Genomic DNA, 15,256 nt, shown 5'->3' on the forward strand with positions numbered 1-15,256 from the left:
TAATCTAAGGCATGAACATCACTTTCTTTAAAGCTGGCAGGCAAAAAAAGAAACAGGAGGGTGAAGAGAAATGCTCAGATAAAGTTGGAGAGTATTACAAAAGGAATAAAGAAAAAAGTTAAGATTAGATGAAAAGAGAAACCGTCTTGAATTTTACAGGTTTTTATTTATTTTTTTGATTAGTGGAAGTTATGTGTCCTGCTTATAGACACATTGTGCATTCGTGTAAACATATACACAGTATGCATATATGTTTGTATGTATTTCCATTCCCATATTTTCTAAAAACAGAGATCTTACATCCACATTTTAGCATTTTCTTCACCTATAACCTGTTTCTTTCAACATTGTTCCTTATGAATGCTGGCAACATTTACAGGTGATGTTTCAGGATCCAAGGCAAATGTTACTAGTTTGAGATGAGGATAGTGCCAAAAAAGGCAAAAGGAGTATGCGAAGTGTTCTAAAAAAATACTCCTTTTTTGATTATGGAGAGCACAACAGCTTATGTTTATTACCATGTGTTTGTTCTCGACTCTGCCATACATCATCTCATTTAATCCTGTTCTTCAGCCTATGAATCAGGTACTTTTCTCAGCCCTTTTAACAAATGGGTTAACTGAGTCAAAGAGAGAATAGGTAACTCGCCTGTGGTTTTGCAGCTAGAAAGGCAGAGTCAGGATACAATGCAAGTTCCTCTGACTGGAAAGCTTGATCTCTCACCCCCTAAGCTATACTTCCTGAACTTGCATCTGCTTTGGCTGTTTTCAATGTATTATTCAGAGAATTAAAATCATAATTGAGACCATACCCATTGATGTTTGCAAGTCAAATCATAATACAACGAAATGACAAAAATACAAGAACGCTTTCTAAGCCACTCATTTCAAGAAAAATATAGATGATGATATATCAACATAGGAAAAAAATATAAAAGAATCTTCTGAAAGTTGTTTGAATACACTTTGACCATAAACATAAGTGTTTTTTTAATTTAAAAAAGGAAAAAGGAAAAATGATTGATTCAGAAGAACAGTCTATTTGACGCATATCTGAACTTCACCCCCCCATCTTCATTGTCATTTTATCACTATTTTCATTGCCTGCCATTTTTTTTCCCTCAAAGTAACACATTTATTAAAAGAGAACAAATATTTAAAAATACCAGGAGGACTTATTAAAGACAAAAAGGCTTTGCAGATGGCTTACAGTCATCCTTCTTTCATGTAATGGTTGGTTTTATGTGGTTTTCCAGTTTTCTCAGATTAGTGTGGAAATGTATTCCAAACTAATGGAATTAATTTGGCCTCCCTTATTATCTTTCCAAAATATTACATAACTTGGAAAATAAACCTGAGTACAAGAACTTTGGTGAGATTGTTCATAAAAGTGTGACAAATCCCATAATCTCTTGTTCATGAAGTTCATCAGCCCATTATGCCTGCAAATGTATATATTCCTCATCTAGCAGCTTCTTGGTCCTGGGCCGTATCTTCAGTCTTTTAGAGCTGTCTTCACACTTAGTATCTCTTTTCTATCCTCTCTTGACCCCCAAGAGTTGGACCACACCAGTCTCTAGCTTTTAGAGTGCCGTCTTCCTCATTGAGAATGAAGCCAGAGGAGACTTTTCTCCTAAGTGCCACCATCTAGCATAACATGGAACCTATCCTGGAAATGCCTTAATTTTGAATACATGTTATACTTTTTCAACTAAATGAACTTTAAGTTTCTCAAATTATGTCTTTGTATCGTACTACCACGTGTGTATAGGTATATGTGCAAGCATGTATACCTTATCTCTTTTATAATGACTAGAACTATCATATATATTATGATCATTCAATAGATTTTTAAAGACCTATAATTCTAGACTCTAAATTAACAAGGTGGTGTTTTCTGTCATCTATATGTAATCTATTAGGCATGAGATCATTGTTCAATTTACCTTCGCCTTACAAATATAGCACATGCCCATTATTTTTGAAGTTATAAAAAATAATTTTTAGCTAGATTTCCCCATTCTAAAAGAGTAGACAGTTTTTCTCTATTATTTCTAAAATGAACAAAATATGCTTTCTTTGATATTTTTTCCCAAGATTTCAGTTACTCCCTTTGTGTATTTAGGAACATAGCTTTGAGACTTTGGAGTTTCACTTCTCATACCCTGAAGGGCTATGACAACATATATGAATGGGGATAAATTCAACCTGTCTTCACTTCATTTGATCTGTGGCCATTTATATTTGTTAAATTAGGAATAATGAGGTGTAAATGTTGTTTGACAGAAAAGAATTGTAAATGATTTCTTTTCATTTCCGAAAATAAGGGAATGATTATATACTTTGTTTTTGTCAAAATCTCCTATACTTTACTGTACCATGAATTGTGAAATCATCACAAAATGGCTAAAAAATATATTGAGGGAAATGGTGGTGTTAACCTCGAGGAAAAAAATCATTAATGTTGATGTATTTCATTCAATTTTAAACATATAAATTTTTCTTTTTTGTTGAAATGGGGAAGATGGAAGGATTCCATGTGCCTTTGAGTCAAAACATTTATTTTAGAAATGCTCGTTTTCTTTCCTTCTGATCCATCTTTCTAAATAAAGGATAAAAGTTGTTCCTTTTTTTCTTTTCTTTTAATTTTTTATTTTCTAGCAAAGAAGACCCCTTTGGCATATTTTCTTTTCAAACGTGAAATGAGGTGGAAAATCCTCATTTCACGACAGGAAGGACAAATATTGACACAAAGTTAATATGTGTTAGAACCCTGGAAGCAACCTGAGTATAAATACACATGCTCACACGCATATGTACCTCTCCTCTTTCTCTTCCTCCACCAGACATACCCAACTCCCCTCCTTTTTTGGTTTTTAGGTCTATGAGTCCCAGCGTAGGGGAAGGTGGGCAGAGCATGTTTTAGAATGTTAAAGTGTACACAAAGCCAATGCCTGTGTGCACATATGCACATACAAATGCAACCTGCATAATCTGATTTTCCCCACTTAGACAAGAGCTTCTGGATTCTATCACTGTTCTTGTCCACCTTGAATGTAGTAGCATATGCTGAGCCAATACTCACTGGTCATTCAGCGTTCATTAAGTCCTGTCCACTCTTGCCTTTTTGAGAGGAATGCCCTGGGGTGACTTGACGGCTGCCCCTGACAGGCTGTGTCACTTATCTATTCACATTGATTATGAAATTCAGCTGTGGCCAGGCCTTGCTTTTTTTCCCTTCTTCTCTCAGCCTCTCTTACAAGCACCCCTGCCTGGATTTTCATGAGGAAATAATCAGATTAGGCCTTTCACGGTGAGTTCATATGGAGTTCTCTTTCTCCAGTGTGCTACTAACTGAATAAACGTGTCTAGTGGTAAATTGTAAATGACATTATGATTACCAAAGCCAGCATGGGTTTCATTTAAAAGTGATCAGAACTGCAGACCACAAAAATTGTGACTGGCAGATAAAGCCATGTGGAGAAGTGGGAAAAGGAAAGACAAAAACAAGTGAGAAAGATAATCATTACTCAGAAGAAAACCTTCTCCAAGTGAGACAAGCAGGAAGGAAAGAAATCCAGAGGGAGAAAAGATAGAACGCTATTTAGAAGGGAAGCTAGACTGTCACTGTAGGCTTCTGCTAGCTGCAGCTGGGAGAGTGACTTATGATGACTGTCTGGCTGTGCGCATAGTCCTCTCTTAATTAGTTAATGTGTGTTCTCACCCACAATTAATAACTACATACCATTAGCAGCTCTGGAACCCCAATGCATTGCTTACATGTACTTTATTTTTGCTTCACACCGAAATTAAAATGCCAGAGTTAATTAACTCTGAAAATGAAATAGGAAAATAGATGGTAAGATACTGATAAACCACTGTGTCTCTTAGTTATTGGTAAATTCTGGAGAAATAAAAATAAAATTTCTCATTAATGAGCACCAGGCTTCCAAGTTTGTCTATAAAGCTGAATAATTAATGTCACTTGCTGATAATCTGTAGGCTATTGCCTTTGTTAAATTTGTGGCTGTATGTTTATATTTCTGGGATAGAATGCTAAAATATTTAAAAGGCCAAATGGTAATATAAAAAAACATAAAAAAGCAAATAGAATCTTACCAAATATGTGATTAGGCAACAAAAAATCTTTCCAGGAGTTCCTTTCTGTAGATTGTGCAGCGAGAACTCCTGATTATTACAGCACCTCACTCACAGTATTAATCATCATAGCTGACCCTGCATCTAAATACAATCTAAAAGTGAAGTTATTCGGATTACATTTTATTTTGCCAGAGGCATAGGTGGAAGTTTAAATGTACCCTTTTCTCTTTCTTGTTACTATTACTAAGTAATTATGTGAATCAAAATTTCTGTGAGTCAATTTTTCTATCTACGAACTAGGGATAATTAAACTTGTCATTAAGAAATTTTAGGTAAAGGAAGTTAGGTGAGGAAGAAGTGAGGAAAGGAAAAAAAGGAAGAAGAAAAAGAAGGGAGGGAGAGAGAAAGGAAGAAAAGAAGGAAGGAATTAAGGTGGTAATTATTAATCAAGTATTGGCTGTTTTGTGCTGATTATTTCGAGGGTTATTGCTTGTCATTCTAGACTGGTTGCTGCTGATAATGGGCTGGTTTCTTGGACTGTTCACTGCAGATTGTGGGTCAGAGTTTTATTTTTATAGATGGTCTGGCCATTGTCTGTTTGTATATGTTCAGACTTACTGCTCAACTCACCTTCGAAGCTTCTCTGGGAGAATACCTGGCACAGAGAAAGTCCTAAATAAATGTTAGTTGGCATTATTTTTTTCAAGCATGCTTTTTTCTTTCTACCTTACCACTCACTGACATACTCATAGCATTGAAATTGTCATCACCATCGATTTTCAAAATCATAAATTCAAGTATCCTACTCTTAGACAATGACTGATGTCTTTCTAGCTCACTTGTTGAAGAACCCTTTCCTTGTGACATTAAATCCATTGTCACATGCCTTTATTTGACATATATAAGCACCCCTACCTTCATTTCCCTCCTTATACAGCTGAGGTGTGCTATGCTTCATTATAACTAGTTATTTGCAAAAACCTTTAATAACTGTGACCTTCCATCTCTTATCAATAATAGGCAGAAACCCAGCCTTCAGTGAACCCAGCCAACGTATTTCTCCATGCCATCTTACTAGGAACATCCAAGGCATTTGTTCTTCTACTCTTCGCAACACAAGCTGCCTTAGGTTTCAGGGAAGGTGAAGGTGATCAAGTTCAGGTTTCAAGATCCTCACTCACATGAACCACTTCCAAGACTCCAAAAAGAATCCTAGCAATATGTTTGCATGGCCTTATGTTTTTGTAAAATTTGCAAAGTTGAGATAGTTTAACTAAAATTTAAAATGACACTCTTTCCACTCTAAATTCTCCTTCATCGTAAGTACTATGAGGTTGGGTGATAATGGAGTAGCCACAAATATTTTTAGGATCCAGCTAAGGGGAAATTGAGTTAGACAAACACTCTAAATTCCTTCATCGTAAGTACTATGAGGTTGGGTGATAATGGAGTAGCCACAAATATTTTTAGGATCCAGCTAAGGGGAAATTGAGTTAGACAAACATTTGATGTAGGTTTAATAGGGGATGGTTTTTGTGGTTCATAGTCACTTCTATATCAAGTTCTTATTGATCATTCATGTCAACTTACCATGATGTGGCACACAGGAGCCAGATTCTAGCTCACACTGTAATGTGAATGCATCCTAAGTCATCCACAAATATTTTTAGGATCCAGCTAAGGGGAAATTGAGTTAGACAAACATTTGATGTAGGTTTAATAGGGGATGGTTTTTGTGGTTCATAGTCACTTCTATATCAAGTTCTTATTGATCATTCATGTCAACTTACCATGATGTGGCACACAGGAGCCAGATTCTAGCTCACACTGTAATGTGAATGCATCCTAAGTCATGAGAAGAAAGTAAGAGGTGTAGAAATAGGTTTTCAAGTGATACTGTTATAAAAGTTACTTTGTGAAAATGTATTCAAATATTATAGCTCATACCTAAGAAAAACTTTCTTTGAAATTACCCACATTTAACAAGGATTCTCAACATTTATATATTACCAATTATGAGTTGCAAAGCTGAAAGCAACTCTTCTCAACTACCATGATAGAAAACAAATGTCAATGATTCAGGCTAAAGGAACAACTGAGTTATCTTCCTAGTCCCTCTATAGATAATATTACAACATTGTTTTCATATAAAGAAGCTCTACAAAAGTATGCAACAAAAATATAAGAAAAAAGTAATACTGAGGTGTGTTGGGTAATTAATATTACTTTTCCCTAGATTTTATCATGTTTATGGTGTTTATAGGTTTAAATTTATAATTGAGTTGTGATTTTTTTCTCATTTTAATTTTCACTTACTCTTATTTCTAATTTTGAATTCATAACTTTGTATATATTTTATAGAAAGGTTCCCAAGCATTGCATAAGCACTAAAATCAAGAATGACTGTATTCACCCCTCTTGCACAATGTTTCACACCATTTTCCCAACCTACAAACATTCCACCCATCCTCTCTCCCTTCATTCTGACCCCTAACACATACCCTCATAATTGACTTTCAATTGATGACCTTGTTTTCTCTCACATGTCCCAGCAGCTAAGACTGCCTTCCATCTCTCAGTCACTTTCACCTGCATAAACACTTTCTGTCTTTCCTGCTCAGTGAGAGATGGTCTCTTGATCTATCAAATTTAACTTGCTTTTAAAGGGCTCTGGACCCTGTTTTCTCATAACCACTCAAAGAGTTTACTCTGTCATTCATCTACTTCCTACAATGTCAGTGTCTTCCTTTCTATGGCTTCTGCCTTATCTGCAAAACTTTAGCTTGTCTAAATACAACCATTTGACTTTTTTTTGTGGTACATTTTATGAAGCTCTGAATTACCATAGTTGTGCATTAGCTGCTTTTCGCAACCTCATCTTGAGTGCCAGACTGATTTACTTCAATTAATTTTATTAACTATTCATTATTTTGAAAGATTCTACTTTTCAGCCTACATAGGGCATGTTCATTGCATAAATAAGATCCTTGTCAAAACTCTAAGGTAGAAATTCCTGTTAGAAACTGCCAGAGACAACTATATAATTATTTAGTGGAATGATTATTTTTTGTCTGTTTTAACTTCCTTTAAAAACAAAGGATTTTCTAGTTAACTATAATAATGTATCCACGATATAACTCATATTTTTCCCCAGTGGGTAAATGCTATTTATATGCAACTTTATGTCATTTACAAAGAGGTTGGAACAGCCCCATCCTAATCATTATTCTCATACTACAGTCAAAGAAACTTTAGCTCTAACTTCTGAGACACATGGAGCTAGAGAAACCCTAGATAGCACTGAAACATAATTAATATGTTATTTTTCTCACACAGTGTTATTTCTAGAATAACAAATATTGTAAAGTATATATAGTTTTAGAGAGAAAGTGTCCTGTTTATTTTACACGTTGTCAAGAAGAGCTGAACCAAAGAAGTAATTTAAATATTCCTTATACTTACATTGGATCGAATGGATATATCCTCCATTTTATGGGAGTATGGGAAGGAAGGAATGGAGAGAATATTTTAAAATAACCAATATCTCATAAAACTCTACTTAAATTAGTAAATACTAATTATTGACTTCATGAAGGTTATAGCGGTAAGTCTTCTACCAAATGTCTCAAAATCAGAATACATGTATGTGTTCCTTTCATAGCATGATGTTCATACACAGAGTTTCTAAACATAAAAAAAGAATAGATTAAGAACAAAAACAATGCATGTAATTGACATTACACTGAAATCAGGAAGGTAACTGGCTAAGTTTAAACAAGCAAGTAATTGTCACATATTTGAGTAGCTGCGTGTGCCTGGCATTTAATCCCTAATCATGTCACAATTCTTAATGATAACAGAAAGACTGCTCCCTCCTAATCATTGAAGAGAGAAGTGATATGTTTAGTAACAAAATCTTCTTACTGTTAGCAGGTTAAACATACACAAGGAGTCCCAATAAATGTTTATTGAATTCTTTGCCTCAGCTTCTAGGGTTTATAATTCAACTCATACCAAATTGCAATGGGTTATAAAGATTGGACAGTGACTTTTCATACTGTATCACTTTATTTCTGAGCTTGCTCATGGACACTGTACCTGAGTCATAGACCTTCCAGGATGTGTATATGCTTTACAACACATTGAGCAGAGATTGTGCCTCCTCAAACTCACATTCAAACCTTCTCTGATCCCTCCTGATTCGAACCCTTCTTTCTTCTTCTAGAGATCCTGCCTCTAGTCCAGGTAGTCAGTCATACTCTTTTCCACCCCGTGTCACTGCTGCCTGAAGGAATAAGGAGTTTTGAATCCTGAGAATAGAGACAACTTAGGGGTCCAGCCTTTGTGGTAGACTAGCTTCTGGGAGAAATATTTGAAGATAAATAGATAAATTACAAGAACTCTATCACTGGACCATTTTGAAGGTATGCCTTCTACTAGGATAGCTCTTATACCCATTACTCTGAAAGAATATTTGAATTACATTATAAATGGTCCATTTTTATGTTAGCCTTATAAGGCACTTGCCATCAGGAATAAAAATGTAGAAAGAAGACTCATATTTCTACATGAGTATTTATTTAATGAATTAATAAATTAGTCGAGAATAAAATGTTTTGTCACAACAGAATCTTTTTTTGTGAACAATTAATTATGTGATTCAAGAACAGAAGAAAATTTATAAAATGCAGTTAACCATAATTTTAATCTTATGGTCTCATGTAAAATAGCTGAATTTCTCACAGTATTGAGCTAGCATATTAACGTCAATTAAGGGGGCAATTATAATTATAAATTTTTGTAGTACATTCTGTTATTATTGTTGTGATGGGTTAGTTTAAAATGTATTCAAGCCATAGGATAATAATCTTATAACTAGACACCTGGCAAGAATAGATAAAAACTATTTGAAGAATAGGAATTTTGAAAAGGACATTACATATTAATCAACTAGTACATATTAAGGAGCATCTACTCTGTTTGAGGTAGTGTGTTAAGCCCCGTAGTAATTTAAATATGAAATATAGTCCCTGGCCTTGAGAAATAACCCCTTAAGGACACTGATACCTACTAAGTTCATATAATTTATTAAAGTACATATAGTTGCTTAGTAGCAGAGAATGATCAAGAATCATATTAACTAAGAGAAAAAAAATTATTTTACTTAGGGACAGTTCCAAGAATTTACCAATCTATAGAGGTTACTTTCAAAGATATTATATCTCCCAAATGAGAAACAGGAAGAAGAAGTCAGGCATCTATAAAACTGGATGGAACATAGATTAATCAATGGCATCAACACAGCTGGGAAAGAAATGTGTAGAAAGGAGAGTGAGCTGCAGAGTTTAGAAAAGGGGAACTATCTCATTTGAAAAGGATATACTACCTGTGGTAGAGATTGATGCATCAGGGACTCAAAGCACAATTTCCATGGCTATTAAGATCATGCAATTCATTCCCTTCATACTGGTTCTATGCTTTTGAAGACAATACTTGATTTAACATTAATATTTTCATATTGTAGGACCACAGGGAGAAAATATACTATGTAAAAGTGACCATTCTTTTGTATTTGATAATTAAATCTCTTTAAATTAATAATTTAATATTCGATTTGGTGAATTCAATTTCTTTAAGGGAAATTCGATTTTTCTGTTTTATCTCATGCAGTTTTCAAGGAATTTGTCTATTTCATCCAAGTTGTGAAATTTATTGTCATAAAGTTTGTTTGTATTATTAGTCTCTTAACCTTTGTTCATTGGATCTATAGTAATAATCCTTTCATTCCTGAAACTGGAGATTTTTGCTCTTTCTTTTTATTTTGAGCAGTCTAGTGAAGGGTTATTCAATTTGTAGGTATTTTTCAAGAATCAAATTTTAGCTTTGTTCACTTTCTCTGGATTTTTTTTCTTTTCTTTTCTGCTGTTATATTATTTCTTTTGTATTACATACTTTGAGTTTGCTTTGCTCTTTTTCTAAATATGTAAAGTAGTGCCATAAGGCATTGTTTTTAGATAATTCTTTTTGTAATATAAACATTTAACATTATAAATTTCCTTCAAAGCACTGTTTTCACTATGTCCCATAACTTTTGATATGCTAAAATTTTATCATGCAGTTTGAAATGTTTTACAATTTCCTTTGAACTTTTTACCACTGTTGTTGTTTTATTATTGTGAGGTACAAGTAAACCTTGTGTTCTACTCCTGAAGCAACATTTTGGTAATGAAATGTATTGCAATACTAGGTGGCATTGGCACAAATTTCTAATAACATCACATGGAGGAAGGACATAGGAGGAGGCTAGGTCATGCTCAAATGTAGTACATCCTGCATTAGCAATAATTTGATTTTTTGGGTGGTGGGGGTTCCAATTCTTAGGTTGCTTCGATGAACTTGCACTAAGGAAAGTTAAGATATCTAGACAATAATATAAGACAGTTTTGTAAATATCAATTTAAAATCAAAAGAACTCTTTCTTTGTTGTAAGATAAAATGTCCCTGTGGATTCAGAACAAGAACTACTCTAGGTTCAAAGACAGGAGGATTAGGATTGGTGAGAATAATGGCTAATGCTGTCTTCACATGTTTTCATTAACCTCAATTATCCTCAACTTGAGCTCTATTTAATGTCGATACTCCCCAAATTATTACTTTTTTTCCTCTTGTATTTTTTCACTCTTCATTTAGAAAAAAAGAAAGTATGAGAAAATTATATAGTCTGACATCCAAACTCTTTCAAAATCTCGTCACAATATACCTCTTCAATTTTAATATGCCTCCATAAATTCTTTGTTCCAGCCCCCTTATTCTACTTCTTTTCCCATTGACTCGACTATTTATCTCATTCTCTCCTATTTTTTTTTCTCATTATGGAGGATTTAGTAATTATTTCTTTTATCTTAATTGTTTTATTTATTCAACTGTTTTTACACTTAGCTGCTACAACCATTATTAACTTTAAATAACATATTATGTAACATGTGCTTTTAAATTACACTAAATAGCTGTAATTTTAATGTATGTGGGTTTCATATTTTGCCCAAGACTTCTTTGCATTCTCAGTATCTAGCATACCTAAATGTTCGATAAATGTTAAATGAGGTTACAGACGATGATGGAAGTGATGGATTGCAAATGATCTTTGAGAGATCATGGTTCATGTCACTTGTTTATTTTCATTTACTTTATAGGTACATTTAGAGAAGAGCAGAAATGCACTTACCGATCCCTGATACAAGGCTACATCTGCAAACAGACAGACCACGTGATCTTAATTCTTGACAGTGATGATGCCACGTGGGCAATGAGGAAGATATATCCTGTTGTGTCTGTGACTGGTGGTTTTGTTGACACCTTTAGTAGTGTAAATGCCAATACTCCCTGCTTTACTTCAGGATCTGCATCTATTTTCTATTCCGTTTTACCCACCAGAGAAATCACCAAGGTCTGCTTTGTAAATCAGACTCCTCAAGTTCTGCGTTTTTTTCTACTGGGGAATAAAAGTACCTCCAAGCTTCTCTTGGCTGTATTCTACCATGAACTCCAGAGCCCCCATGTTTTTTTAGGGGAAAGTTTTATTCCACCAACTCCGGTTCAATCAATTTCCTCATTGCTGAATCAGTCTATTGGTTCCAACTATTTCAGCATCATGGATAATATCTTGTATGTTGTTCTACAAGGAGAGAAGCCCATTGAAATACGCTCAGGTGCTTCTATTCATTTGGCCTTCACTGTGATGTTTCCAGTCCTAGAAAAGGGTTGGGAAATCATGACCCTTGAAAGACTAACTGACTTCTTGCAGGTTAGCCAAGACAAAATCAAATTTATTCATGACATGCCTGGCAATGAAGCAACCTTAAAGGCTATTGCTGACTATAGAGCAAAGAGAAAGCGCAATTGCCCAACTGTGCCTTGTGCCAGTCATTATAGAGTTGGTCAACGAAGACCTCTTATGATGGAAATGAGCTCATGTAGAGTTCCAGCACCAACCAGCATGGAAACTGTCTCAAAAGTACTGGTCCTTGAAATTGGTGATCTGCCAACAGTAAGGAGCACTGGCCTGATTCCATCTTTATCAAGTAACAAATTACAAAATTTGGCTCACCAGATTATCACTGCTCAACAGACTGGAGTACTAGAGAATGTTCTGAATATGACTATTGGGGCCTTACTGGTGACTCAGTCAAAGGGAGTCATTGGCTATAGGTAAGTACTAATTATAATAATATCCAAATTAGGACTGATTTCTTAGGCATGTATTGCAAATGTCAGTCTACTCACACTGAATCACATAACCTTTTTACTGTTTTTTTTTTCTTTAATTATTTATTTATTTTTTATGGTGACATTGGTTAACAAAATCCAATGTTTCACCTGTACACTTTAACAATAAGGCATATATATATTTACACTGTATATTCACCTACCTTTCTACTTTTTAAGATAAGAATAAAAACTTAAAGAATTATTTATAGACTTAAATTCTCAATTTTAAAATTCTTTATGAAATCTATATTTTTTATGGTTATTCTATTTTCTGGGTTGTAAAAAACATTATATTTTGGTGCCTTAATGTGAAAAGCATGTAAGAAGAGATTATTCTAAAGCAACTTATTTTCAGTTCATTTGTTCATTCATTTATTTATGTAATGAATTTAAGCAGTGGGTTAGAGTCTAAAGTTACTGAGGCGAAATCAATATGAATGTAACATCACCTATTACAATTCCATAGACCTATAAGCTAAAACTTGAGTACCGAGGGGATGATAATAACTCTGCTTATAGAAACTGGGGAATGGACTTATATTTAGGAACATTTTGGAGGGATGACCAGGAGTTTACTAGTTACTAAAACAGTGACTCTGGTTGGGTTTTATTTAACCCAGTATCGTAAAGCTCTGAAAGGATACCTTTGTCAAATTGTGTAAGACAGGAGCATCACTGTTGTGTTTATAGCACAGATCTGTGTAGGATCTGTAATATCCTTTGTGCTATGTTATTCTGACTCTACAAACTTGTGTTTTGAAGTTCTCCACTAGACTTCTGTTCAGTACACATTTCAGAAGTAAATTCACTTGAATATTTCCCTGAGCTTAGGGAAATGAAGTATGTGCAGAATACAGTAAGGAAAGGCAAGTATAAATTACTTTCAATTTTATAGACTATGTTAGCCAAAGGATGAATTGACCAGCCCAAGTTCATCTAAGGCATCTGCCATGAAGTCAAGATCATTAGCGTCCCAAGGTCCAATTTTTAGTAGGTACAAAAGAACCAAAAATGATACCACAGACTGAGAGACAATATGAACTTGTCATAATGCTTAGAAAACATCTATAAAACTAACCACCTCACAGATACATGCTGCTGGGTTGCAGAGGGCTCAGGATGGGCAACCATGGATATTTCCTATAAACTTGTCACCACCACATGCACATTTTGAGATGATATTGGGTTCCTGAAATAGGTAAAATATTTAGATTCTGAGTTATATTACTCACTGAAATTTTAGAGCATTAATATTCTTTTAGATTATTCTGTTGTTACTGCTTTTTCATCTTATATGTAGTAGTGTTAATAAATGAACAATTCATTTTTAATGAGTATTAGATACTTCTGTACAACCATCTTCAGTGGATGTGGAATTCACTGTAAAATAAAAAGCAAAGCAAAAAGTGATACCATCACATTTTGAAGCCTATTCGACTATTACATTGATTGCCTTTTTCTACACAGAGCAACATATCCATATGGAAGCTTAGCTAGTATTTTTGTATTATATTTTATCTGTCTTTGTAATGGAGATAGGTGTTTCTCTTTCCTACAATACATTAATATGTATGGAAGATATGAAAAGAAAATTCAAGCAATTTTTTTCTGAATTTTGGTCAATTTGAAGAGTTTTGGGAATTGTTAGCTTAGAATTAAAACATACTGCTAGTTGCATGATTGCTCAGAATTTATTAGATTTTGGATATTTTTACCAACCATCGAATCTGCACCATGCTATTGATATTGTTATAATGTTATGCATGATAATATATGAATCATGAATCTGAAAGAATTATGCTAATGTATCTTAGTTTATGTTTAAATATCTTTTCTTTCCTTTAGCACAATTTTGTTTGGATCTCACTGAGTATTTTTAAGTATATTATATGTATGAGTGACCAGGTACATCAATTTTCTTTGAGAATCTGTTATATCCCCCATTTCTCTCAATTCTTTTAGTATTTTAAGATAAATTTTCTAGACATAAGGCAAAAAAGCAAATCTTCTAAAGATAAGGAAAGGCTGCTTCTTAAGTATATCTAAATAAATCTCCACAGAATGAGAAATGCCATGTCCTAAGGGACTGAGTGAGAATTAGCAAGGTTTCTCATGGTCCTAAGAATGCACAGTATGCTAAACAACCCTGAAGCCCCGTGCAGGCCCTAAGGCCAGTTCAGTTCTTTCAATTTTGATCAGTGTCAGTTGGGACTTCCACTGAACTCACTCAGGAGCCATTGACAAGCTAATGAATTGACCTTGAGACAGCAGAAATTAGTCTAGGACACAGGCCTTACAGTGAAAAGCACCAAGGATGTTCTTAAGAGGTTCACTCATTAATTTAATGGGATCGTATGCATTTCAACAAACTAGGGCCATGTTGGGCATTTATTTTTCGAGGGGAGTACTCCCTGCTTTCAAAAAGGTACCAACTTCTGCTTTGCGGGCAGAAATAGAGTGCTATCTATTTTTAATTAAATAATGTAGTGGATTGGCCTCTCCTGGTCTCTATCCTCTTCTAGAGGCATGTGGATTTAAGCTTTCTCCCTTGGCTAGGTCACTTCTATGAACCTGTTTTCCAAAACTTTGTTGACCTTTGTTGTCAGTTGTTTTTCCTCTCTTGCCTCCTTTACATTGTTGATTTACACTATTTGTATTCCCTTTTATTCTTTTAAGTAATTACATGTAGTAGAGGGAACAGAGACAAACATATATTCAATATGCCCTTTTAAACAGGGGGTTCCCCATAGAGGTCTTATTTGTGTATTCTGTCTTTTGTCTGAAATCCTAGCAGTACATATTTTATATTGTTTCCCCTCTTTTAGTAGATCCTTGATTTTTGCTCTCTTGAGTTTCTTTCTCTCCTTTTTCTTCTTCTCCCTCCTTTT

The 15,256-nt window shown here is 34.4% G+C and overlaps 1 protein-coding gene across 1 annotated transcript in view; it reads left to right on the top strand.

Annotated features, from left to right (window-relative positions):
- Nucleotides 1-15,256, top strand: part of PKHD1 (PKHD1, fibrocystin/polyductin) — a 413,647-nt gene that overhangs the window by 359,193 nt on the left and 39,198 nt on the right. Inside the window, exon 61 of the mRNA XM_006926447.3 lies at nucleotides 11,294-12,308. Coding sequence (XP_006926509.2) covers nucleotides 11,294-12,308 — 1,015 coding nt within the window. The remainder of the gene's footprint in view (nucleotides 1-11,293; nucleotides 12,309-15,256) is intronic.

This window comes from Pteropus alecto, unplaced genomic scaffold (assembly GCF_000325575.1).
Source record: "Pteropus alecto unplaced genomic scaffold, ASM32557v1 scaffold7, whole genome shotgun sequence".
Classification (NCBI taxonomy): Eukaryota; Metazoa; Chordata; class Mammalia; order Chiroptera; family Pteropodidae; genus Pteropus; species Pteropus alecto.